The sequence below is a fragment of the Amblyomma mixtum genome, chromosome 3 (genome assembly GCF_055824585.1).
Source record: "Amblyomma mixtum isolate Tamu chromosome 3, ASM5582458v1, whole genome shotgun sequence".
Classification (NCBI taxonomy): Eukaryota; Metazoa; Arthropoda; class Arachnida; order Ixodida; family Ixodidae; genus Amblyomma; species Amblyomma mixtum.
This window is the reverse complement of record NC_143014.1, coordinates 32,406,725-32,434,445: the sequence shown is the minus strand read 5'-3', so window position 1 is coordinate 32,434,445 and position 27,721 is coordinate 32,406,725. Positions and strand designations below refer to the sequence as shown.

General features: G+C 43.9%; 2 protein-coding genes across 5 annotated transcripts in view; both read left to right on the top strand.

Moving 5' to 3' along the window:
* Positions 1-302: 302 nt before the first annotated feature.
* Positions 303-7,505, top strand: LOC149349585 (uncharacterized). The gene is made up of 2 exons (XM_089576797.1): positions 303-1,028; positions 4,524-7,505. Exons 1-2 carry the CDS (start codon positions 417-419, stop codon positions 4,836-4,838), a joined length of 927 nt encoding a protein of 308 aa, XP_089432923.1. The 5' UTR covers positions 303-416; the 3' UTR covers positions 4,839-7,505.
* A 5,385-nt stretch (positions 7,506-12,890) lies between these two features.
* Positions 12,891-27,721, top strand: part of metro (membrane palmitoylated protein 7-like protein metro) — a 30,404-nt gene continuing 15,573 nt past the window's right edge. Inside the window, exons 1-6 of one of the 4 annotated variants that reach the window (XM_089578601.1) lie at positions 12,891-13,320; positions 13,791-13,847; positions 14,796-14,866; positions 18,290-18,408; positions 25,222-25,299; positions 25,387-25,464. In XM_089578601.1, coding sequence (XP_089434727.1) covers positions 14,824-14,866; positions 18,290-18,408; positions 25,222-25,299; positions 25,387-25,464 — 318 coding nt within the window. In that variant the 5' untranslated portion in view covers positions 12,891-13,320; positions 13,791-13,847; positions 14,796-14,823. Of the gene's footprint in view, positions 13,321-13,350; positions 13,494-13,790; positions 13,848-14,795; positions 14,867-18,289; positions 18,409-25,221; positions 25,300-25,386; positions 25,465-27,721 lie in introns of those variants that run through there. The other 3 variants (XM_089578600.1, XM_089578599.1, XM_089578598.1) reach the window with 3 other exon arrangements.

Below are 27,721 nucleotides of genomic sequence, written 5' to 3'. Positions count from 1 at the left end.
CTCTTTTTTTTTTTTTCTGAATGAAAAGTTTAAATTTCCCGAGTGTCCGATTCCCCGGGCTGCGACGACGAATCCGACGACGAAGCTCTGCGAAATGCGCCAGCCGCGCCAATAAGCCGCGTCGAGTAAGCCATGGTGCTAGAACTTTTTCTTTCATTCTTACCTTGCTTTTTAACTGTTGCTTTTTATATTTTTCGCCTTACTTTTATGGCCTGATTGCCTATGACCTCCATGTAGCCACCACCCTACCCCTGATACAAAGCGTACGGCCGACATCGCCATCACCATCACCATCGCGGGTCGAGTCAAATTGCTCAACGGTCAAACGGAGTGTGTTCGGGCTTTTCAGTTTTGCGTTCATGGCACTTTTTTTTTGAACGAATATCTGTGTGGCATGCGTTCATGGTTCAGCTTCGATGACAGCCATCGACTTGGCGCTGTTACATCAGCGCCTCGATCAGTTAACGCTATTGGATATTCACTCTCTAGACGACGCAAGCCTCCCTTGGCTCCCGCCGCTGCGGGCCTTTGCGCGGCGCCGAGCTCTTCGTGAAATTTTGAACTCCCTACAAGCTATCAAGTCCGGGAGGCAACGTTTGCAGTCCGTGGCTTGGCTCTACTGCTGGTTGCTGCAGCGGCGCGACGTTTCACCGTGGAAGTCGTTCCGTTTCAAAAGTTCGTTGCTACTGGCCGAATTTCGCGAAGTGTTGCTAGGCTTGGCGTCTGTGTTGCGGAGTAATGGTTACGACATGGCCTTAGCGTGGACTGTGGACGGCGGCACTATTTATACCTGCCTACTGACCCAATGCTTAGAACGCGAGATGAACCACAAGCACCAGGTTTCATATGTGGTTTTGTGGCCAGGCCTGCCGCTTCTGGCCGTGCACGTACCGGAGGACCGTACAAAACGCTATGTGCTGAAAGCTTTGCACTCAGTACTGGGTGGCGAACCTGCTGTGCAGCTGGCTGTGCCTCCTGGTGGACTTGGCGCGACGTTGCGCGCGAGTTTCCCGCATTTGTCGCTGAAGGTAATCTCACAAAGTCTCATTGCGGCGTATTGGAGCTTGTATTTGCAGTCCGCGCGAATGTGTGTATGCTATCTCTGGCTCAGAATGCAAAAGCGTTGAGTTGTGTTCTGTGGTGCTGTGGCTGCAGAATTCGTTGATGGGGTAAATGTTTGCGGTTTGTGTGGTTTGGAAAGCATTACTCGTAACAAGACTGAAGGCACATTTGGACAGGCCTTCACTTAGGTGGCCCATTAATCGTGACAGGTTGTTCAAGAAGAGCAACCTAGGTAGCACAAGCCCCACCAGTAGCAGCACCTGCCATCACAGGGCAGTGGTACATTGCTTAACTGCTGCACCACTGCTCCAGGGGCAGATACTATGAAGGGGCTGATTTGAGTGGTCACTATTGTAAGCCTAACCAAATCCATTTCATTCTTAAAAGGTGATCATGATTGTGAATTTTTATGGCGCGGGGGCATCTGGGGCCAAAGAGCGCCATGGCACAACATGTTTTCGTCTTCTCAAGGTGGGGTCCAGACCTATTTTCAAGCAATTCACCCTAAAGATGCCGAGCACCAGGCCAAGGGAAAGCTTGTACCCATTGTATTTCCGGTGGGTACCTGGCGGCGCTGGAGATCAAACCCCGCACCTCCTGCATGTGAGGCGGATGCTCAAACCACTTCACCACTATGGTTCATCCTTAAAAGGCAGCAGACTTGTGGTCAAGCTATTTTGCACTGCTAGTGCTGTATGAATTGTGTTCTGCCCATGAACTCACGGTGCTGTGTGAAGACTTTTTACTGCTGGATCCCTCTTTGTACTCTGGGTAGAAAACTTTCCCTGAGCTGAACATTGCACACATCAGTTGGATTAGGCTGCGTAGTTGAAATTCACAACCAAAAAGTGCAGCACACTAGGGCATTCGGTCATGGTGGTGGCAATTAGCGTTGTCTATTCCACATACTGTCTATCCCACATAACACTGCTGTGATGTTTCTGAAAACTATCTATAGCCTCGCTTTTCACTTCTCTAGTTTGTTTTGAAAGGAATTTTCACCAGTGAACTCAACTTCCCATGGAGATACAGAAGCTACTTCTAAAGGACGGGCCGCTGACTAGGTTTCGACATTTAAAATAAACACGTCCATTGCATAGGTCAGGCCGTTATGATCATTCAAAGCTTGTTTGCAATCTCTTTCGGCAAAGCCAATCTTCTTGTCCAGTGTGCTGGCACCCAGCGCTTCGCTGGGATAACGCAACACTGCATTTCATTGGCCTATCATTCTTAGTCACGGGCAAATGGCTGACATCTTGTCATTTGCTGCTAGTTGCTCTCTCTCCTTTTCACTGTGCTGTTCATTTTGGTACAAAAAGAAATCATATTTTAACTTCTCGGCCTGGTCTGTGGCAGAAAGCTACCATCGTGCATCATGTGGCAGAAAGCTGCTCGTGCATTTTTGTGCCCCCGCCCACTGATAATGATAATTGTGTTCAGTGCATACCACGACACACCACGGGGTTCTGTCTCGAGATAGCAGGTTGACGTTGACAAGTGCACAGAAGCACCACCATGAATATGCCAGAAAGCAAAAAGAAATGCTTGTGCACGTGCGCACCTGGTGAGGTGGAGCTATGATGTAGACATCTGATAAGCTCTGTACCTCTCAACAAAAGTGGAGGAGAAAGGGAAATTTCGCTTGTGAAGGCTTGTTGCCCGGTTCTTGGTGAGAGAAGTGGACATTGAGAACGCACACCAGACAGAAGTGTGGAAAAATCACTTGATTGTGATGGCTGTAAAGATGCTCTTAATAAGCCTTTTAAAAACATTTTTGCAGCCTTGTGTTGAGTGACGATGCCTGACAACCGCCTGAGCAGCGATTTCCCTGCACACTCCCTAGGGGGGCTGTACACACCACTTTGTTTTTCTGAATGCACCCCCTTAGTTCATTACAAATTTTTTTGTTTTACATACGACGGAGCATTTTTGTCATCTATGTCATGAGTGTTGGAGTCGTAGATGTTGTTAGTCCTCGGCCACTTACCCGAAAGACTCGGGTTTGATCCTGGCCACAGCGGCCAAATTTTGATGAAGGCGAAATTCTAGAGGCCTGTGAACTGTGCAATGTCAGTGCACGTTAAATACCCAGGTGGTCGAAATTTTCGGAGCCCTTCACTATGGCATCCCTCATAGCCTGAGTTGCTTTGGGACATTAAATCCCCATAAACCATGAAAACCTGTGACACATCAACACAAATAAAAAAATTAAAAATGACTACAGCTGCTTCTCTACCCTCAACACTCTTTCCCTTCCTAAAAATTTAGATACCCCCCTGATTTCAATTCAAGGGGAAACCCCTGCGCCTGAGTATATGTTTCATTTTTTGGGGTATTCACAACGGGGTATGTTTCACAACGGGGAGAATTCCACCCCTGTCAAATGGGTAGTGCGCACACTTCACAGAAACTTCATGCCTTTGGACGCCACCGCGGAACCAACCACCTGGGGGGCGTGTGGGGAGCTTTTGCTCAGTTGGCACAAGTGGTCTCTGCTTTCTGCTTTTGCTGGCGCCGCCACCCTAGAAGGTGATCAAAGCGACTAGGTAGATAAGCTAATTGTACCCAGCTGCAGCAGCGGTTGCTTGGCTAGTCCCCCCTCGCCTCTCTGTCTTGGGTGTGGGCCGGGTGCTCCGCTGGCTGGCGATGTCATCTAACTCCACCCCACTGAGCTCCCATGTTTGAATCCTGCATTAAAAACAACTAATCTATAATGCATGGCAGAGAGAAGGTAGGCAGATGGTTTCTGACAATCGCAGAGTGAACAAGAGAAGGGAAGGCCTCAGGCAAGCACCCTGACGCTTTCCCTTTCCTTGTTAAATTTGTCATTTTTAATGCAGTAAATACATTTTCATTCAAGTTATAGCCTCGTAATTTCAAAACAGGATCATGTCAAACTGTATTGAATGCTTTGCAAAAGTCTAGGAATATCCAACCAATTACTCTTTGTTGATTGCAAGTGCTAAAATCGTGAATAAATTCAGCCAACTGTTTAGTACAGCTACAGCCACGTTGATAGCCGTGCTGGCTTGGAACTAGGATGCTATGTTTCTCTAGGTGAATCATTATACAGCTGTACAAGTACATGCTGTATAATTTTATGAGGAGTACTAATTAATGAAACTGGCCTGTAGTTTAGGACAGAATTGCGTGGAACATTTTTATGTATTGCAACAACATGCCCCAAATTCCTATCGGTGGACAAAGTTCCCTCATTCAGTGGTAGCAAATTTTAAACCAGCTGGCAATCATGGGCCCTTTAAAGTGTAGCTTAACCAAAGCCTTGTGGCTTGAATGTTGTTTCAGTTGTTGGCTATTCAATTTTAGCAAATGATGAATGCAGCCTTTAGCAGTGATCCCACATGGTGATGCATTCGACAGTTCATTCAGCTTAGTGATTTTTATCGTATTATCAGTGCAGTACACAGCAACCTGCCTCTAATTGTGCGTGTTTCCTGCAGGTCGAGGAAAGCACCCTCAATATCCCAGAGTTGGCAAGTCCTCCAGACAAGCCCAATCCACAGGGGGACGAGGAAGAGCAGCGTCTTGAGGAGTGGAATGCGGCTCTTGCTCAACTGGGACCAAGTCTGTGTCCTGTGGATGACAGATACACAGTCACTGACGGAAGAGGCATCTGGGTGCATTTTGAGGGCCCTGGCCTGCTTGAAAAGCTGCGTAAACTTTATATGAGTGGTAACCGCGCAATCATCAGCGAGGGCATGAAACCAGCTTTTCTTGGAAAACATTATCATGTTGTTCAGCGCAGCAATGAGTGATTGTTACAGAAGCTACTATGTTTTCCTTGCAGTGTACTGCAGCATGCTGCGCGATTCAGCCATGCTGTCATTTTTTACGTCACGCACTGTCTCAACAACAGCATTTGATGTCTTAGCGACAGCAGTTCATCTTGGTCATCGTGTCATTTGTCTTCTCTATTCATCACTACTCTTTTATTTTTACTTTTGTTTGAATGACCTTCCTCTAAAGTTTTCATGCTGGATTAGCAGTTTCTTTTTTACTTATGGGCAGTTGTGGCAGCGAAATTTAAAGATTCAAAAGCTTCTTATCTCTGAACTTCAACTTTTATCTCTTGTCAGCAGTAATTTGTTTTTTTTTTTTTGCTCATTTGTTACTTTCTTTTTACCTTACGGGTTCTTCTTACATGCGCTCCCACTTCATCTGAAAGGAAAGCCATCTGTATGTTGCCCTGCAGTTTTCTCATTATATCATTCATGTGCCCTTTAGACATTGACAAGTTCATTTTAATCTTTTATCACAAATAAACAGTTTTGTGTACCATGTTTCGAAGCTACTGTGGCTTGTGACAGTACTGTCTCGGCACTGCATTTCTCTTCATTTTAGGTGGTAGCTCTCACGTAGTAAGTAGCTTTCAGCACAATAAGTAATACCGTGTATGAAGGCAAACCGTGGTGTGACGCAGCACCAATGCTACCTTGACGTAATGTGTGGCATCATGCGTTGGTGTACTAGTCCCTGCTTCCGTAACACCTGGTGCTTCCATAAATTGCTGCACAGTTAGCATTGTTTGCAGTCACTGTTTATCAACAAGTGCAGGTTTCAATGTCATTGTGCACGCACTGTGCTGAGTTGCACGAATTTTTCGAACTGCACACCTGGTGCTGTCATGTAAATGTTTCTGCACGCCAGCCTGCATAAAAGCAGTCTTTGACTCAGTAATGTAATGGCCAGTACACATGAAAAAACATGAATTCACAGTATGTAGGCTTAAAATGCACTGTGATCATTAGCCAGAGGCAAGAAATGGCAGGATTTGTAGGGAATTGTGGGCTGTTTGCTGCTGTGCATGGGGAGGTAGTCTTTAACTGTTGTTTTGGAAAAGACAGCAAAGTGAATTCTTTAATTGATACAAAGTAAAACCACAGAGTGGTTTTCAGGGTTCAAACCTTATAATGAAACTTTTTTTCTAGGTTTTCCTCTCTGTTCAGATTTATTCCAGTTCATTCCAGGGCAAATTGATTTTTAAGTCTGCCGTTTCGGCAGCTTCAGTTCAAGTGATTTCTGCAGGCTCCACTGTGTTTGTGATGTCACAAACATTAACCATACATTTGTGCCTGGTTCCTGCTTGCTGAACAAATTTTGAGGCTTGTTTTAGGCCATCCTAGGCATTTTAGAAACAATCATTGTTTCCATTCACTATTTAAACCATTCAACGCACATACAAGTTTTTTTTTTTTCAGTAATATCGAACATCATTCCGGCATCAAGTGGAGCATTGTCCCTTACCATGAATAGAGTTGTGGTTTTGTTTTAAAATAATTTTAAACCCATCCATCTCTACCGCAGTGGTGGCCTAGTCAATCGAGCATCCGCCTCGTATGCAGGAGGTGTGGGGTTCGATCTCCAGTGCAGCTGGGTATCCACCAGTTTCCAGTGGGTACAAGCATTCCCGTAACCTGGCGCTCGGCGTCTCTGAAGTGAAATAGTTGTAAAATGGGTCTCTGGTCACTTTGGGCAGACCAATATACCTTGCGCAGTGGCGCTCTTTGGTCAAAGCTGCCCTAGCAAGATTAAAACCAAACTTTATGACCAACCACCCGACTCTGCCCTCCAGGAGCACCACCCACCTACCTCCACCCTCCACAAGGCTTCCACCCATTAAATGGCCATGCAGCAGTGGAATGAAAAAGTGGTGGCAAAATTGAATTCAAAGACGCAGTGAGAAAGCCAGCTGCCCTCCAGAGGCACTACCCTTCAGCCACCTCCCCGCATCACCCCAGCCCCCCAGCTAGGGAGTTGCCTGGCCACCCACTGCTACCCTTGACCCATTTACAGCTTCCAGCGAAATTCTGTCACATGTGTAAAACTTTTGCTTAGAGTAAAAGCATCAAAGTAATCATACACGGTGAATCCAACTGCTTTCGCAGAATTGTTGCATCAGATGTCTGTTTGTTCCACAATTTTTTTTTTCAATTCAGTGAATCCTTTGATGTGCTGTAAATACGCAACTGTCATTGGCCTTAGTTTGAGCAGCCCGATCATATTGTCGTTTGGTGCCACCATTCTTGGATACAGCCACAGGTCTGTTTTACCGCCATTCAAAATTTTTTACTACCCCTGTCCAACCAGGTTTGTCGTACCCCTGTCCAACCAGGTTTGAAAGAATTAGCCCGGCATCCGTTAAAAACTTCAAGATCACAGCGGCGATGAAAGCAGAGTGTGACAGCATTGTTATAAGCTGTTTATATTACCATAGAACACATGGTGCAGATTGGTGCTGCGGTTGTTCATTGTTATATCCGATATATTGACACCAATAGAATTCTGTTAACATACAATTGCATAATCGGTTCCCACGATGGATGATCTCTTGTGTGGACCAAACACGCTGACGTCGTCAGCAGTTATTTATAGTGTGCAATGTACAAAGTTGGCTTGCAATCCTGAAGGGAATTTCATACAGATATGCGGGACCTAAGCGTGCTAATCAAGCTGCGTAGTTGTTTTCTGCTATCGCATAAAAAATATTTGAAATTCCAGGAAGGGGGGGGGGGCAGCCACATACCCCCCCCCTTGCCCTCCCTTCCGGACACCCATGACCCCACCCACAATCCGCTCTGGTCTCCTTTCACACAATAAATGTTTATTCTCTCTCCCTCTGGAGCAAAAAAAAAAGAAAAGATGGCCTGTCAACAATAAATCATGCCAGATCATGCATAAAAAGGCATTTGGTTCCTCAGCCTGTGATCCTTTGAACGCTTGACTTCACTGACTGCAGAAATTCCATCTCTTTTCACCAAACCCTTGCCAATTAGCCGTCATGGGTACGTGCTATTTCTACCGATACAACTTTTTGACCATTAGGACGTCACTGCCAGTCTAGTTCTGTCTTAACCAACGACCGCATGTTTTGATTGTAAAACATTTTATTCGCCGGAAAGAGCTTGGTAAGAGGTCACGTTAAGTGGTCGAGAGTACATAGCCCTCGATGACTTTGTCAGTCCACTCCACCGCCAAAACTTGCGTTTACGGTGACGTTAAGGATTCTAAGGGAGGTGTTTTAATTCACCCTTTCGCAAAATTATTAATAGCCATTTTGGAGTCGCTGAGAATGATGCTCTCTTGGGTATGCGCTAGGGCGAGGGCTACAGGGGCCTCTTCTGCCGTTTCGTAGGATTTTGTCCTGACTGTTGCCGAGACGAAGTGGTGACCATTCTCGTTCACAGCCACAATAGCAAACGCATTCATATGTTTGTATTCTGCCACGTCTACATAAAGTGTTCCAGCACACTGTCTGTATTTGTTATGTAAGGCTTTGGCTCATGCTTGTCTTCTACCCTCATGGTGTATGGAGTGTATGTTTTTGGGGAGTGGTTTGATTAGTAGGGCCGTCTTGTAGTCACGGGGTAAGTCTACTTTAGCGTCTTTATTCCTAGGTTGAAAGTTAATACCAAGCCTGGTAAGAATACTCCTGCCAGTTTTGGAACTGGCTAATCTCGCTGTTTCAGCCATTAAATGGGCTTCTTTCAGTTCATTGTAGGTGTTGTGTATTCCTAACCTCATGAGCCTTTCGGTTGAGGCATTTAATGGGAGTCCTAATGCAGCCTTGTAGGCCTGCCGTATCATGCTATCCTATTTCCTTTTCTGCTTTCGCAAATTTAAGTGGTGGCATAGAGTATCCTGCTTAGCGCAAAGGCCTGCACTAGTCGGCATAAATCTCTTTCCCTCACCCCTTGTCTTTGATTAGTTTTTCGGCGGATTAATTGCGCTGTTGCTTCTACCATGCGTTTTAGCTTAGTGAGTGTCATTATTCTTTCCATTTGTTTGTAAATACAACCCCAGTATTCTGATGGTTTGTACCTCTTTGACGGATTGTCCATTGACATAGACGTTTATTTGCAGGGGGGAAGTCATAGTTCTCCTACCTCTTTGTTTATGTTGTGTCATGAAGAGTTCATATTTTTGCACAGAACAAGTGAGACTGGATTCCCATGCGCATGCCTCAATGACGTCCACTGCTTCTTGGAGAGTGTCTTCTGTGTAGTCTTCGCATCCTTTGGTTACCCAAAGCGTGATTTCATCTGTATAGAACGTGTGATGTAGGTCTGGGATTTTTGCCAGTTTGGGGGGAATTTTGATGAGGAAGAGGTTTCAGGTGGTTTCATTTTTGCAAAGTGCAGTAGGCCATGCAATATTCACTGTGCCCGCAGCAGTCTCTAATAAACAGCCGTCTCCCTGGTGGACACAAGAATGTGAGAAGGCCTATCGTTGCAGAAAAGCGGCCTGGAAGAGGCTATCCTGCAACCAGAGTCCAGCAAATTGGTTAAATTACAAATTTTTCTCTGCATCTTTCAAAAGAACAATTGCAAAAGCCAAGGAGGACTATAACCAAAATTTGAACACTTATCTTTCGAATCCTCGTAATCGGAAGGCCCTGTATAGATTTATGGAACGTAACAAGAGTTCTCCAGTCCCTCACCTTACTTCTTCAACAGTGTTATCACCCCAACAGGCTCAGGAAACCCTGGATAGTATTGCTCAGGGACTAGCGGTACGTTTCCAGACTCAAAGAAATGTCCCTCTGCGCGCAATCACACCCTCTTCAGATTATACCGAGGTTGATGCGTCAGAGCTCCTCTCAGTCCTGGCAATGATGCACCCTGCAGCTCCCGGGCAAGACGTGTCACTGTTGGTATGATTAAAATTTTAGCCCAGGATTTTACAAGCAACCTCTTAGATATTGTCAATACTTCATTGAACAATGCATGGATTCCAAACATTTGGAAGACAGCGAAAATTATTTTATTGAAGAAAGATGTAGGTAAAGGGTACGTTTTAGATAATATTCGGCCAATTGCACTAACTTCAAATTTAGTCAAATTAATTGAAAGGGTAGTGCACAGCCGTCTCACAAAACATACATACGTTTCCAGACTCAAAGAAATGTCCCTCTGCGCGCAATCACACCCTCTTCAGATTATACCGAGGTTGATGCGTCAGAGCTCCTCTCAGTCCTGGCAATGAAGCACCCTGCAGCTCCCGGGCAAGATGGTGTCACTGTTGGTATGATTAAAATTTTAGCCCAGGATTTTACAAGCAACCTCTTAGATATTTTCAATACTTCATTGAACAATGCATGGATTCCAAACATTTGGAAGACAGCGAAAATTATTTTATTGAAGAAAGATGTAGGTAAAGGGTACGTTTTAGATAATATCCGGCCAATTGCACTAACTTCAAATTTAGTCAAATTAATTGAAAGGGTAGTGCACAGCCGTCTCACAAAACATGTTCAGGATGTTAATGGCCTTAGCCCAGCACAGATTGGCTTTCGTCGCGGATGCTCTATATGGTGCGCGCATGTGGATCTAGAGAGTAGAATCCGGCTCTCGATACGCAGAAGAGAAGTTTCAGCTTTGGTGACTCTTGATGTAGCAAAGGCCTATGATAGTGTAGAACATACTATTTTACTTGACAGACTTGCGCAGTTACATCCTCCAACCTACATTTATGCATGGATATCTGAATTTCTAAAGGACAGATACTTTTACTGTGCAGAGGGTACCCTACGTTCTAATACTTACCATCAATCAAGAGGAGTGCCGCAAGGCTCGGTACTATCACCACTGCTTTTTAATATTTTGGTCAGTGACATCCCCATCCGTCCTGATATAACAGTTTTTGTGTATGCAGATGACATAGCTTTTTTCGCCTCGGCCACGGATATCCATTCGCTTTACCAGATTCTGCAGGGATATTTGGATGCTCTTGGAGTTTGGCTGCACCGTATTAATTTATCCCTGAATGTTAACAAATGTGGCACACTGGTATTTCCTCCAGACACGCCTTTGTACATATCATTAGCCCATCACTCTAATCTGATTCCACAAGTGGAATCTGTTACATATCTAGGTGTTACTTACCATCCAACCTTAGATTGGAGCCTTCATATCAAGAACAACGTGCGTAAAGGAGAACGCGCTCTAGGCCGGCTGACACGAATCGCCAATAAAAGGTTTGGGATGCGCCGCGACACATTATTGTTACTTTATAAAGCTTATGTAAGACCTATACTTGAATTTGGTTGCATTTTGTTCTCTGGTAGCGCAAACTACAAGGTCCAACCCTTAATCTTACTGGAAAGGCGTGCTCTAAGTCTCTGCCTTGGTCTCCCAAAATCAGTTTCAAACGCCCTGCTTTATCTCGAAGCCAGTATGCCCGATTTAATTTCCCGCTTTCAAATACTCACGGTGCGAACTTTCCTCAGGTCGTTGGACCCGATGACTAATGTCAGTACTCCTATTTTTGTGTCTCAGCAGGCCTTATTTTTTTACCATCATTGGCCACGATATCAAATGCCACAAATTACCTTAACGCAGAAACTTTTAACCCCGATTGGTGTTGATCTCAGTTCTTTGCAGTGGGTTGACGACACGCCGGCAGCAGTGGAATTCCATTTTGACCACATCTTCCCATCTCATGCTAAACACATGCCCACAAACATTTTAAACGACATTCTTTCTGGTCATATAGCGGAATTCCCCCATCATGTGGTGCTTTCTACTGATGCCTCCGTCAGCGGCCAAAAAGCTGCAGTTGGCATCTTTTCGCAGGATTTGGCATGGAGCTATTCTGTCCGCATCCCAGATTATATCCCCATGTTCTTTGCGGAATTTTTGGCTCTTGGAATGGCCCTGCACAAAATTCCGTGTCATGTATCTCAGGTTATCATCCTGGCTGATTGTTTGTCAGTTTTAGTCTCCCTTGAAACTTCCCAAAAAGATTTTTTGTGCCGTTTCCTGCGATTTTTTGTCCCGTCCACTTTAAAGGAGGTCCGTTTTGTCTGGGTTCCTGGTCATGCAGGCATTCATTCCAACGAGGTGGCTGATTATTTAGCAAGGTCAGCTCTTGACGGGCCAGTAACGCATCCCGTCCCGAATTTCAGTCTGCTGGCGATCTCCAGGTTTCAGCGGTTCCAACACATATCAGCCAGGTTACGCGATCCCCTACTAAACACTGCTGATTATCAGCACTTAGCGTATAAATGGAACGTCCATTCGTGTAAAACCAGGCAGTGTGAGGTATCAATGACGCGACTGCGGTGCAGGATTCCCAGTTTAAATTTATACCTATGCAGATGTGGGTGGTTTCCGACAAACCTATGTGACTCATGCGGGGTCGTTGAATCTGTGGACCATTTCCTGCTCTACTGTCCAAAGTACGCACTTCAGAGAAAGATTTACCTGGAGGTCCCTTTCTCCAGGTTAGGGCTCCCGTTATCTATGCCAGTGTTGTTATCGTTCGGAGCGAGCGCCAAAGGATTTGCTTTGAGTTCAATTTGTGGGAATCTCCATGATTACATAATTGCAACTGGTAGGTTGATTTGCTAACTCCTTTAAAAGTCTCGGAGTTTTTTTTGTTTTTTTGTTTTTTTAATTATTATTATTCTCGCCAAAATGTTCGTTGTTATTTCACTTCAAATATTCTTCTGTCGTTTTTCATGAATACATTTTTCAAAATTCACGTTTAATCCTATGAAAATTTTCTTATGTATACCACTACACCTTGGCCAATCCCCCCACGTGGGTATGTGCCATTATAAAGAGGTGAAGAAGAAGAAGAAAGGGACAGGACAGAGGCCAGAGCCCTGTGGTGTTCCTTTGCTTCTTAGTGTGATTGGGGCAGACTCTATTGTTCTGACCGTTATCACTGCTGTTCTGTTAGTGAGGAAGGATCGGATGTAATTGTACGACCTTTCTCCGGGGTTGATTTCTGACAAGTTTGTCAAAATGGCTTTGTGGGTGACGTTGTTGAAAGCTTTAATACGGTATAAACCCAATACTGCTTTCGTTCCTGTTCCCTCATCAGCTTCAATTATGTCCTTGTTAAGCTGCAAGAGTATGTCCTAGGTAAATAGTTGGGCCCCGAATCCTAACCTTGTTTCATGTCGGAGGTTCATGTCCTCCGCATAGTTTTGGAGCCTGTTGAGGATGACATGCTCCAGTAATTTGCCTAGGCATGACGTGCCACACGCGCAAGGGTCATTTCAAAACTCGCGCGCTTCACTGCAAAGATCGCCGCACCACTTCGCGGAAAGCTTTGAAACTAGTGTCTCTCTGCCGCTCTGCCCGTGGTTCAGCGGTTCGGCCTCTTCCTTGTTTTGTTTTTAAGCTCCGTGGCTCCATTCGACAGCTCTTCCTTCTCACCGCTTTCTCATCCCCCTTTGCAGCGCCCGAGGCTAAAGCGCGATGGTTCTGTCATCGTTAGGAGAAAGCACGGGTGAGATAGCGACGTGATGCACCTGTTATATTCATCTGCTCGTCTAGAGCTCGTGTGTCAGGGGCTATGTGCTATACACGCTAATCTTCAAGCACACTTAGTGTTTCTGGCCGTGGCTCAGTGCAGCGCTTAGCGTCAGTGAGCTGTGTCCTGCGTTTCTGGCTGCCTCTCTGGTGCCTAGTAGTGTCGCTCAATCTTTGATGATCCTTAAAGAGAGTCTTGTTTTGCGCTTTATACACAACTTCCTGTATCGATAGTCGGGCTCCTTTGGGAGCGAAAAAGTAAATGAATTACTTCCAACTAAACCAGAAGCGTTCGTTCATTGTAGTGTGAGGTATGCGGAGCAGTACGATGTGCTGCACTACATCTTGATGCAGCGTAGAAGCAGAGCGTCGGGGTACAGACACGCGTGTGTTGCACGATATTGACCACGCCTGACTGCGCCGTGCTTCATGCGTATTTCTTTGCAGTGACGTGACGCGATGACGCCCACTCGCATCTAGTTGTGCCCGTGAGACCTTTTTAAGGTGAGGTGTTTTGTATTTTTACAGCTGCAGAACTTGCATTGCTTAAACGGAAATGATTTGGTACCGTACTGTTAAATTGGCATGACGCTTCATCCTTGTGGTCGTCATTGCGTTTGCTTTACGGTTTCACCGAGTAGCTACAGTTAACCACTGTCGCGCTAAATATTCATAAGTAGACAAGATTGAAAGCGGGAGTACTGGTGAATGCGAGGCAATCGTGAAGGGATTACATAAACTAGTGTTCGCAGCGTTGTATATTTGGCTCGAGATTACAGAGTTTCGGCTGTCAGCAGTCGTAAATAAATCAGTGTTAATGCTCATTGCTGTCAGCGCGGACTAGTAAATGTCGTGACTGTTTGACGTTGACTCTGTGATTAAGGGAGCCTTGTCAAGGTATTCAAAATGGTCATTTTATAATACTAATACTTTATTTTCGCTATCTGGTGGGGGTGTCCTGGACATGTGAGGGGTGCTGAAAGGCATTTCTACCCATGCTGTGGAGACTTGAGTAGGCATTTGAACAAACCACTAATGCACGCACAGCACAGCCCTTGTGAAGGTGGCATTGCAGCTGGCATTCGACAGATTTAGCTTTGGGAAGCTGCCAGTGGGGTGCGCACCCACTGAATTCAACCAGTTGCTCCTGTGGTTGGCCTCATCCTCTGGTGGTGTGGGCCAGATTTGAGCGTGCTCATTTCAGTAGTGTTTTGTGCCTCTTGGATTCTCCAAAGATGTTCCCCTGGCTCCCTTGCTTCGGCTGTTTTTGCCACACCAGGTTTGCCTTGAGGCATTGCCTAGGCTTTTCAGGCTATGTTTTAGTATAATTGTTGTGGTGCACAAGGATTATGATGCTGAAAGCAGAGAAACACTATTGCTTGCTTTGCTAGATTGAGTGTCTCTTTGGGATCCCTGTTTGTGTTGAGTAGTATCTATGCTCTATTTTTTCAGTAAGGATGATTTGCTGCCATCCAAGGGAATGGCTGTAGGAGGTAAACACAATGGAACTCATAATGACCAAGGTATGTCTGCTGCATGATGATCAGTGCAATACTACAAGAAATATGAACCCATATAAGTAAAGGCCACAGTAGATTGCTGTTGTCAGATGTTCATTGCTTTCTTTATAGTTATCCTATATAGTTATCCTATTTTTTATTGTTTATTATATTGTTTTAAGCACAAGCACTGGCTAATATCTACTGAGTTAATTCACATTAATGGCAGCCCACTTGATTGCTGCAGCCGCTGGAAAATCTAGTGCCACATATAAGGTTTGCCATTGATATTTGCTTTAATGTGGTGAAGTGGACTTTGTGGTTTGACATGTCTCGGTGAATGCGCTGCAAAAAACAGGACAAAAGACTGAGCTACTAGACTCATTTATATTTGTCTAGTGTCTTCGTCCTTCCTCCTGTTTTTTGTGCTACATTCTCCGAGACTGTAATTGTTAATTGAGGCAACTTTATTGCCCATTGCTGGAGAGTATGTAGAGTTGTGAACTAGTGGTCCAAATTGAGCTGCCAACTCTAGGTTGCGGTATGGAATCCTCACTGTGGTGGACACATCTTGATGAAGGTTAAATGTAAAAAAAATGCCCATGTGCTGTGCAACGTCGGCTGACGTCAAAAGAACCTCAGGTGATCGAGATAATCCTGAGCCCTCCTCTGTGACGTCTCATAGCCCATGTATAAAACTGATGTTAAACCCCCACATATCGCATCATACCATCTATTTTTAGATGTCTCATATGCTATGTTTTTTAGTACTGTGAGGAAAGAAGATTAATCTTTCTTTGAAATATGCTTTCTAGGATAAATTGGAAAAAGTAGGTATGAGCATGGCATTCTAGCTTTCTGATTTTTGATGGGATTTCGCAGCTTGCCTTCATGACATGCTATTTGCAGCTGTATGTCGATTTGTGGGTTTTTATGCAACACTGCCTTTTTATAGAGGCTCTCATGAGAGAGAACTGTGCTTTCAGCCAACTTGCTTTTGTGGATAAGCCTGCAGCCAAGTGGTATTTTAGTAAGTGCAGTTAAGGGAGACTTAGTAAATAGAAGCATTATATTTGTAATTGACTTATTTGATGATGTCTTATGATCCTTAACAGTTGATCCTTAACGGTTTGCTTAAGCTTTCGTAAGGTATAATAGCAAACTGCCCATTGTGCACTGAGTGCAACAAGTCACCAGTGCAAAAACACAAAACTGTACTCCAGCATCACTTCTAGTTTATTTTTGTTTTGTAAAAGTAGGAATCTCTAACCTCTTCACTAGTTCTGAACCAATGAAAAAAGTTACCCTTTCTAGACAATGGGTATTCTCTTTATTGTTCCAGCATTTTTCAATTAGCTTTTCTTTGTAGAAGTGGATAGTGCATCAATAAGTTCATGAAGTGAAGCATACATGTTTTTTTTTAATTGCTGTTGAAGGAATAAGAATTGCCAAACAGCTTTTTTTTATAGAACTCGCCGTTGGCACTTAGGGGCTGTAGTGGTCTGTTCTAATCATAAGACCACAGTTTTTGGCCCATCCGGAGCTGCCCCATTCTGATGGGGGGTCAAATGAAAAAATGCGTCTTCACTGAAATTCTTAGTCATGCTAGAACTCGTCGTGTTCAGAACTAATCCATAGCCTTCCTTTATGGCATGCTGCAAGCCACTCCTTTGGGTTTAGCAACTAAAAATTGGTTAATTATTAGTCTTTGTGCAGAATAGACCTTTCTGGACATGGTTACGTTGTGATTTAATGGGATATTCGCCATGTCAGGATGGCTTTGTGTGGCTATTGAATTTTGCAACTCGTGGGGGTGTCTAAGTTGAATTTCTTCCTAATATCATCTTGGTTGGTTGCATGTATACACCATATTTACCATAAAATTCCGAGCAAGCGCCCTTGCCCTTGCAAGAGCTCCCCCCCCCCCCCGCCAACTTCACTACTAATTTCACATTTCCGCGCCATTCCTGAAAAGTGCCCCCCCCCCCCCCCCCCCCCCTCCTTAGAATTTTATGGTAGTCAGGTTGTCAAACTAGATTTAATTACCATATCTGGAAGCAGGTATGCACAAAGAGCAGACAAAGTGTGTAATTCGTTTAGCAGACACTCCTTTAGTTTAAACCTGATAGATATCACCAGTATTGGCTGTCATTGGCTGAGACATACAGCCAGTGATGAGGTCCAGTCGCCAACCAACCAATGATCGGGCTGCTTCCCACAGATGTAGTGACCAATGTTAGAAGACCAAATGGATTTGAAATGGATTTTGGATCTTTACAGAGTATAGCCGCTGCTGTACATTTCTAAATAATTGTCAGAAAACATTCCCGAAAAATATGGACACGACATGTAAATCAATTTATTTTATTGAAAATTCAGAAATAATTTTAATTTTTGCATGTTTGCACATTCAGGAAAAAACAGTCCTACCTCTTTGGGTAGCGTCATTTGCGCACATGGGTGCAGTTGGTTTATTGCATAATATGTCTGTAAGGATGCACAGTATGATGGGATGAGGGGCAAATAAATATGAACCAAAATTTTCTTAACATTGTGCCAGCATAAAGGACAGTGAAGCAGACAGGGTAATCACCTGACCCTGGTTGTCCTGTCTGCTCCTTCTATGTCTCTGTCCTTGATGCTGGTACAGTGTTTCAAATTTCAGTCACCCACTTGCCCGCCTTTCTGCTTTAACGTGAACCCAGGGTGCTGACTTCAGACAAATGCATGTTGTGTGACACAGCCTGCTATATGTGCTCATATAAAGTAAAAACGACATGAAAGCAGGCATGCAAAGCCACAGATTTAACATGCTGACACATCAGCCACGCTAGTGTAGCAGTCATGCTTGCTTCTGTTATTTTTTGAATGTGACAATTTTCTGTCTGTGTTGACCTCTTGTGGTGCACTTAATTTCACACATGGGCATGTGTGTGCTGATGTGCTGAACGAACAAAACTGCGCTCACACAAGCCTCAAAGACTTCATTGGCTTGTAAGTTCTTGTAATGCAGACAGATTTGGGTGTAAGCACAGTAAAAACAGGAAATGACATATATTACAATATATTAAAACCCAAGAACAGCTGAAAACAATTGAAGTTATAGTTTAATTTGTGACATGATTGTTCTTGGCCCCCCTTTTCTACCCTGGGAAGGGTCGGTTTGAAGGTGTTTTCATTTCTTGTGCGTGGGGCACAAAAGTTGAGAAAAGGGAATGAAGCCCATGCATAGACACTTGTGTGATGAGAGACATAACGTTGTAAATTCAATGAACTATAAACATTGTAGATTTTTAACAAAATCTAATCTGAGAAGGTTAGACACTCCTGTTCACATGTATTGTTCTTTTGCTCTGTGTTGACTGGTTTATCTGGGAAGCATGCACTGGAAGCTGCTTTTGGTTGACAAACAGCAGTGCTGACACATTTTTTTTTTCCTCTTGACAGCCCTGCAGAGGCTTCTGGCTTCCTTGGAGCAGGTGTGCCAGAAAGCTCACAGTGGTGACGAAGACCGTGCCTTCCTTGCTGCTCTGCTCCAAAACAAAGCCCTCCAAGCATTGGTCCATGTATGTCCTATGCTGAGTCTTATATGTTAGCTGGAGTGCAATGCTGGGGCTCTTGAGCCAGGGCTGGACAAGGAAGCTTCAGGCTTCATCTGAGCTCAGACCAGGCAGTCATTCTTGAGTTGTGTAGCAGCCGTTGTCCATAACTCTAATTACAAATCAAGCTTGATTGATTAGTCAAGCTTGACAAATCAAGCTTGACTAATAAACTGAATTTATTCCAGTTAGGTGCCTAATGACCACATCAGTGCTACACTCTTTAGGACAATCGAGCAGTCCGGCTAGTGAGTTGCTTGTCATTCGGTGTCCAGAGGCCAACTGCTCCGCTTGTCAAAAAACGAACGTATACACCATACTACCTGCGGTGCCTCCCAGGCACCAGAGACCGTGCTCTCCCAAATGCCTCTGTCCCTGTTCCAGGCAGGCAAGGCTCTTTGGTGTCTTGGGATAGCCTAAAAATCACAGTGTTGCTTAGTCGCCTGAGCATGATCCTCATACCACTCCCTTTCCCGGAGTCTCCTGGTGTGTGGGATAGAAAATATAGTAAACGAGAACCTCCCAAACAGTATTATTTAAACAGACTCCTTAAGTGTACTTACAGTTCTCCACTCTGGAAACGCAATCACTCCTATACTTGGTGACATCATACACAACATAACAGCGACAGCTCGAGGACAAAACTTAACTCTGCTGGGTCCCGAGTTGGGTCAGAATAAAAGGCAACGAGAGAGCAGATTTGTGTGCTGCTAAAGCTCTTGGCAAGGAAGTAGAAAAAGTAAATATACCGTTTAATGATTGCATGAAATCAATAGAAAGGAAAAAAATGGCAGTCAGCTTGGAACAGTGAAGTAAATAATAACCTACGGGTAAAACCGGTTTTAGGTGAATTTAAGTTGTGTGTGCACCAAAAATGTTTCAAGGAAGTGATCTTATGCCATCTCCGAATAGGCCACACACACCTTGCACACAACTTCCTGTTAACAAAACAAGACAAACCTGTTTACGAAGAATGCGGAGATGAATAAGACAAACCTGTTTACGAAGAATGCGGAGATGAATTTATGGCTAACCATATTTTATTCTCTTGTTTGAAACTGGAAAAACTAAGAACAAAGTACAACACTCAATTTTATAATGAATTCATTCCTTTTCATCCAACACTGCCCTTAGATGATAATGCCATCGTTAACATACCTACCATTTTTAGCTTTTTAAAAGAAGCAGGCGTACTTGAAAAACTGTAAATGTTGAACCACTGGCTCGCTTTATTGCATGATACACCTCAGCCACTTTCTCATTCTTGAGAAGAAGGCTTAGGTTTTTATTTGATTGGATGAGCCTCAGGATCCTTGCCCAGCCAAGGATAGCCACTGAGGCTACCTGATCTTTTTAAGGCTTTTATAATTAGCCATTTCCAAATTTCTTCTCCTCTGTTATTACTAGACAGTACAATCTTTTAGGCTATCTACACCATCTATAATATTTCATATTTGTAAACATTCTACAGGAAACTAATACCCCTGCCACATGGCAAATTTAATGTCATTCTCATCGAAGGACATTTGTTTGAGTTAATGTCATTTTTTCTGCGCGCTGCTACACGGCCAAAACTAATGTCATTTGCAAATGATGGCGATTGCGATGGAAAAAGAGTGCAGCATACAAAAATTTCGATGTATGCTTCAATACGTTGCCAAAAGTATTGCTTTGTTAATAGAAACCGATTTTAAAATCCTAATCCTCATTTCAATAATGTGTTGATCACTGCTATCCACCACGAGTCCATGCCAAGCCAAAGCTCAGCCAGCGGCGGCAGGCAAATGGTGGGCGTCATTTTGTGAAATGATCTCTATGGTGTAATTCAACAGTATTAGCTGTGTGTCCGCAAAAGGTTTGCGCACGCTACGGGCACTATGGGTGCACCTTACATGCAGTACCGCCTGTCCGCACAACGACAGTTTTAGTTTAGTTGGGAGCACGGTGGTTGGGAGTGGCTAGCGTAGCGCACGAGAAACATTACATACTGTGGTGCCATCTAGTGACAGCAAGTCAAAGCTCCTGAACTGTGTGCCGAAGAAACGTTTTTCTCTTTTATTAACGTCAGTAATGGATGCATTCGAATGCTTTGTTTTTTTTAAAGTGTAAATCAATGGATCAAATGAAAATGTAGATTCTAGTGCATAGTTGGAGAAATACTTCACCCGGGGTCGTTGCTGTGATGACAGTGTACGCCGTGCATAGGAGGAATAAGAAAGCAGAAAATAAAAGTGAATACAGCAGTTTAGAGCAAGCTATCGCGTCGAAAAATGCCGCGGCGGCGCAGTATTTGGTTCGAAGCGGGTGGGCAGGGCGCCGCCATGTTGTCAACGTTAACCACGCAAGGCTGGTAGCGAGAGTGAGTTTTTAAGGCGAAAGCCTTTAATGCCTCATGCTGTCGTTAGCAGTCCGTGTCGGCAGCTGTGTCTGCGTCAGTGTCTGCGTCCGTGTCTGCGTCCGTGTCGGCAGCCGTGTCGACAGATGTGTCCGCGTTTTGACGGGTGTCCACCGAGATAAGTGAGACAGTTACTGCGCAATTCTTTCCTCAAATACAATTTTCAGTTTCTTCATTATGGCCCCTCTTTCTTCTTTCACTGCCACTTCCTCCCTTCCTGTACGGTGCAGTTAAGGTGTCCACCGAGATGACTGAGAATTACAGCGCCATTTCCTTTACTCAAAAAGCGTTGCGTTCAAAGGGCAAGGCATTGCGCCGAACGGATGGTGGTGTTCCGTGGACTCCCTGGCAGCGCTACAACACGCTGTCGCGTTCCACTCCTAAAGGCGAAGCTTAAGCGCCATTAATTAGCAGTCAATTAGCGCTTAGTGATTAATCAATAATTAGTCATTAATTAGTCATTTGTCATTACTTCGTCATCAATTATGTGTGATGTCATCCAGTGGTGACGTCACCAGTGTCACATAGGCAAAGTGGTGTGGAAAACGCTTTCGCCTCTACGCACTTTAGACTTCCCCCTGAATTTTTTTTTCAGTGGTATTTGGCATTTTTATATACATAAATGAATGACCACACAATTATGCGGACACGGAAATATTACAGTGCTTGTGACGGTTTTGAATTTTTTTTCGGTGTAACACATTAGCTCGGAGATCGCTGGATAATGAGTTCTGTAAACTCATTCGATACTTAATGTCATTTTCATCAAATTACATTATATTTTCTCGTGTAGCAGCAATATAATGTCTTTTTGAACGAACGTCATTCGATGTGAATGACATTTCCATGTGGCAGGGGTATTATTCTATACCTTGAGCTTGATGCATGATGGCCTTAGCTGCCTATGTGCCATAAAATGCAACATAACACAACACGTTTGCCTACAGCAGCTAAGTAATGTAAAATTGAATTCCTTCTTTCATCTGTTTCGGTTTCAACAACTTAACTATGGCTATGACTGGAGAGGCCAGTAAAGGTCATGTGAGGCAAGAAAAAAACTGCAATATAATGCTGCGTCGTCATTTTAATTCACTCCACGCTAAAACTAGTCTGCCTAAGAGCCAGAACCGCAACAAATGAAGGAGCAGCTGTTATATTGCAGCTTTTTTTTTTTCATGCCTCACATGATCTTTACTGGCCTTTGACATCATAGCCATCGTTCAGCTGTTGAAACCGAAACCAAAACAGATGAAAGAAGAAATTCATTTGTAAATTATTCAGCGGCCATAGCTGAATGCCACGTGGTGATCCATGAATATTAAAATTTTGCGCACCATAACAAAGAAGAAAACATGCAACCAAAATTTGGTGTCTATACACCTTCAGTCATCTATATGGCAAGGACAGGAAGCACCAGATCTATTTTTCAGGGCTATTTAAGCTGACAGATGAGTCAGTGATATAGCTTGGTCCAAGGTGGCTGTGGTGGCTACTTGCACCAAATTGGCCACTGGCTACTTTGAAGTTCTGTTTAGGTGTTTACTACCCACTCTATTTTTTTAATTGCACCATCTTTACTGACGTTGATGTCGCACATTGAGGCACTCCTACGCGCAGCTAGGGAGCCTACATGCACGCGCGGCATGACTCTAAAGAAGGTGACATCTTCAGAGAAAAGACTTCACTAGAGTAAGGGGCCATGAGAGAGTGCTGTTTTCAGTGCTTCTGGCAAAGGGTGATTAAACTCGTGCAGCGGCTTCCAAATGCCTTCTCTGCACTTCGGAGGCTGACTGTCGTCAATCCTGATGACACAGAAGGCGCGAATAGCCATGAAGGCATACTGAAGCTGCAGCTGTAATTTTTGGATGTTCCTCCATCTAGCTGGAGTCCAAAATACGGCAACTACAAACAATTAGTGTGCACTTGATCACAGATTACGCTTTAGTTTATGGCATTCAGCGGGATCGTGCAAAGACATTTGTGACAAATGTGTTTTTCTTCACCTGGCACACGGCACATTGACCAGTTCTATTGTTGATGCTGAGTATGTGTTCTCCTGTGTGAACTTGACAAAAAAAACAGACGCGAAACAAAATGAAGCTGGACTGTCTAATGGTATTTGCATGAATCAAGTTTGATCTATTTCTTCAAGGCAAAACAGTTTCAGTGTCCTACTGAATTGTTAACTAGAATGTGACAAAATTGCTCTTGCGAGATCACTATCTACGTGCACTGAGCATTTAATAATTAATTTATTTGCTAAGTACATGTCGCTTGAAGACCAAGCAATGGGCCAGAATTTTGCTCTGTTATGCTAGGGTGCTATTATTTACTGTTCCTTAATAACCTTATTAACAACTGTATTCATAATGTCGCTTCTGTTCTGTTTGGCTAAGGTTAAATGGCATGGCTATTTTTGACTACCTTTAGCTCAAGTTTTGGCTCCTTTTAAAATGTGCTCAATGGCAGCCCTTACTTTGCCCTATTTATTTTCTTATTATTTTTTTCTTCGGAGGTGTGGGAACGGAAGAGTATTGTAGTGTGGAAACATGGATTTGTGTTATTCATGGGTTCCAATACATGCAGGTTCTTTGTTTTAAGTTTTTACCATGTTTCTTGCATAGAGAAGTGTGCAGAAGTCTCAGTGCATTCATTTGATATAAAAGAAAAGGTGGAGCTTCATGAATAAAAAGTAAGCAGAGGCATAAGGGCCAGTCAGTCTGTGCGGATAAGTGCTGGGTCTGCCACCAGACACAATGCGCCTTTTGCTCACACCGCATGTGAGCCATAGGCTGTGTTCTTGTGTGTATCCTGGCTTCCTTAGCCAAGTTCCATGCTCCATATGGCCAAGAGTTCCACTTTCTAGCTGGGTCTAGCCTGCTCCTCACAAGAGCCAACTTTGTTAAGAGGAAATGTGTGTTTTGGTCTTGGTTTGCATGTGCCCTCACACTTTTAGATGTAGTGGAGAATGGTGTTTTGTTTGTTCCTTGCAGCAGGGTTGTGGGCTGCGGGCTACTCTCGTGCACTGTCTATGAGGAGGTGTTTCATTTTGTAACGTAACCCCTTGGTTATGACAAATAAAAAATCAAAAGTTCTGTTGCTATTTTAACTCATTCTGTTTAGTGGAAGCCCTTGAGCATCCTATGTTCAGATCAGAGTCTGTTACTGCTGCAGAGTCTCTGAACAGACGAGTCCTATCCGTATGTTTAGATGCTTCCTCACATCTCAGTAAAGTGAAGTATGGAAGGAATAGCAGATGTCTTGGCCACAGGAGATTCATAGAGTAGGGAAGTTTGAAATTTTGAAGGGTTTTAGAACTGCCGACTATCTGTGGCTTGGCATGAGTTGAATAAACCCCAGATCTTCTACAGCGGTAGCTTTGTAAAGGACTGTCTCTGGAAGCAAAGGGCATTGCCATAAGTGTCGGCGTGGTACGTTGTGACCAGAAGCTGCTACATTTTCTTGCTGTCCATAAAGAGCACGTTATCCAGATGGTGATGGAAGTGGGTGTACGTGTGGGGTGCAGTACAGGTGTCATCACTTCTTTACTCCAGGGGAAGGCAAAAAGTTTGAGGGTTTTTCTCTGTATGCTTGTACATTCTCCTGCTTACATTCATTTGCAGTCAACTGATACAGAAGCAAAGTTAATATGGTCATAAGTGCCCTCTAGTACAAATGCTAACGTTGCATAAGCTGGATCTATGTGCACCAGGGGTCTTATTTTTACCTTATACAGGCCGGAATCGGGCTTTGGTTAGGCATTAGAGCTGATGGACTGGCCCGAAAGCGGCAGGCGGTGCTTTTCGTGGACCCAAGTAGTTATGTCTCTAGGTCCTCAGCCTAATCCACTAGGCTAATCTCAGTAGCCCATGGCAGCGATGAGTCAGGGCTGGTTCATCAACAGAAATTATGATGTATGCAGTGGTGTAAGATGTACCAGAATTTATGTCAAAATATTTATTGAAGTATGCCCACTGCTTGTCTCATTGAATGGATACATTGAAGGTTGTTCCTAGGCTAAGAAAATTTATCTTATTTTTTTATGCTTATGACCATGCCAGTAGTGTTTGAATACAAAGCCGCAAGTGAATAATTTTACGGGACCTCGCAACAAACAACATTTAGAAGTGGTGTTGCAATTTTCTTGCTCAGTGTAGCCTATAGATTTAAAAAATGCTTGATTCGAAACTGTGTTATGTTCTGAATATGTTCAATAACTCTGCGCGTTCCATTACAATAGGTCAGCATGCCAGCAGAGTTCCTTGTTTGTTCAGTACGTTATAGTGTGACTATGTTGTATGACCTTCATTGTATTTGTATTGTTAATACCATAATTAAACCTCATGCTGTTGAATTATAATATAGAAACTGTGTTTTCTCTATAGATACACTCCAAGATTGTCAGCTTCAGCAACCAAGGAATTGCTCCTTCAAGCTGCGATGCCTCTCTCACTGCCGAAAAAGTAATGCTTGATGCATTGGCATGTTGTGTTGTATTCTCAGGCCCAAGCATGATACCCACGCAACATATATGTTATTTAACCATTCAGGTGTTACATGCCCTCCAAAGATGTACGGAGCCAGAGGCCAAGGAACTGAGCGCCTTGATATCTTCCCCACATGTCAAGGTGTGCAAGAACTTTCACCTTTCTTTTCTTTTGGTTATATTACTTGTGTGTGTGTGCATTGCACATAGCTAGGCTCACTTGTTTGTGGTTTATGTTTGTATAGCTCTCAAAAGGAGCCTTTGTGAAATCAGCTTCCTGTTTGCCGAGAATTCTTCGAAATCGGTGTGACCCAACCTTGTGACTAAGATTGGTTGCTGTGCTGATGTTGACTAGATTCAGTAGATATCTGTGTGTTCCCATGTGTACTTGCTACACATTGGAAGATTCATGATACTTTGCCAGCACCCTTGCAGCTGAAATAACAAATCAATGGCAATTGAACACATAGTAATGCAGATAATGAGTGCTAGCTGTGGAGACACAATTACGTTTCAGTCCCATTTATTCTTCCTCGATGCCATTAATTCATTGTCTATGGTGAGAGTCGCGGCCTTATCATCCGAGGAATGATTTGACAATCATGCCTGTGTCAGACTTCCTCCTAGCTTGCCGTTCTTGGTGCATCTGAATTCCGCCAAAGCCAGTGACTGGGAACTGAAGATAGCAGGGAAATAGCTGAGAAATTGTATGTTCTGGAGAAGTTGCGAATAGCTTCTTTCCGTGCTCCTTCTCTGCCCCCCCCCCCCCCCCCCATCTCTGGGTCTGCCACACACTGGTCTGGCTGTGTATACAGTTCTACTTTCGAGGATGGCGCGACACAGTCGGCATGTCTCCCACTCATAGCTTTATGGTGGTGGCCGCTTCCCCTCAGGTCCCTGCTGATTTGGTGGTCATTAACTCTTTCGCTACCACGGAAAAATGCACAATTTGGAGTTTACTGAAAGAAAAATTTTTTTCACAAGAACTAATACACCCAGCACATATTGCAATGCATCAAATTGTAGCTTATTAGTTACACTTCTGAATGAAATAAACAGAAGAGTTGCGTGTGCAAAAGTAAATGAACATTTATTTGTGAAATTTGATAAAAATACAAAAAAGTATACAGCAAAAACAAAAATTACCGGCTGCACTAAGCCCGAACTTGATTAGAGGAAAACTGGAATATACAAACTGTTGCACATGTTTATAGCTGTCATTATTCACAGTTTCAGCTATGACAAAAATTTACTGCACTTTCCATGGCCTGTCAAGTCAGGGGTCATGACTGTGGTGCCGCTGTGAAGAGCAATCAGGGGTGAAGATGTGAAGCAGAGGTAGACTGACAAGTGGTTCACATAAGGTTTTATCTTTGTTCCTCCCTTGTTCTCTGGTAGCCGAGCTTGCAGTTTCTTCTTTTTTCATTCTTTTTGGTTGGTGTTGAATGGATTCTATGGGAGGATTGGGGTCGTGGACTTCTTTTCCCTCATCATACCCGAAGTTTTCTCGAATGAGCTGCTCCCTGAAAGCCAGCTGATAAAATTTGGCATTTTAGGCAAGCTCTGAAACATCAGGATCGATGAAATAAGTTTTATCGATGTGGTTCAAAAGCCAGGACACTTTCCAAGTCTTGCCAATAGAAGCTGCCGCCACTTAATCATCCGGGTCCGTTACGTGCAAAAAAAAAAAAAAACTAACAAAAAAGCGAAAAACCAATTTTGAGAAATGATTTTTGATGGCAGAGGGCCAGAATAGATTATTCTGGTATTTTAGTAGAGATACAGCTGTGGCAGGTCAACAATTCCAATGTATATGATGATTCCAATGAAAATCAGAATATCCAACAGATTCACGTCTTCCCATGAGCCGTCATGCCGAATTTGCTGAAAATCTTCATCCATGCATATTTATTGGTGTTTCCGCTCACGGTCTTCATCATTTCCGCCGTGAAGAGCATAAAAAAAAAGTCGAGAAGTTGAGCGAATCTCCGAGCGCCGCTCCGCAGCGATGTGCCGATATGGACACCTAGCTGTCATCTTGGTTGAAAAACGCGACGCGACCTTGAGCATTTGGCAATCTGTCTTCGCCATACGTTGTCAAGACCTTGAAGGACAAAAATAAACCACTGTCATCAATTACAAACCGTATGCACCGCAGAAAACACACAGCGAACGAAAACAGAACTTACATGCAAGTACGCGCTGACGTTCCAGGCTCCCGAGGCGAAGTCTCGCTGTCGAAACCGAAATCCGACATTTATGCATGGTTGCCCGACTAATAACCGCTGCTTTCGTCGCAAAAAACGAAACCGAAACCGGCCGACGTGCTCGGTGTCAGCTTTTGCTTTCGAGGAGCGCGCGGCGACGCGGACGCCATTTTCTCCGGCTGACGCTGCTGC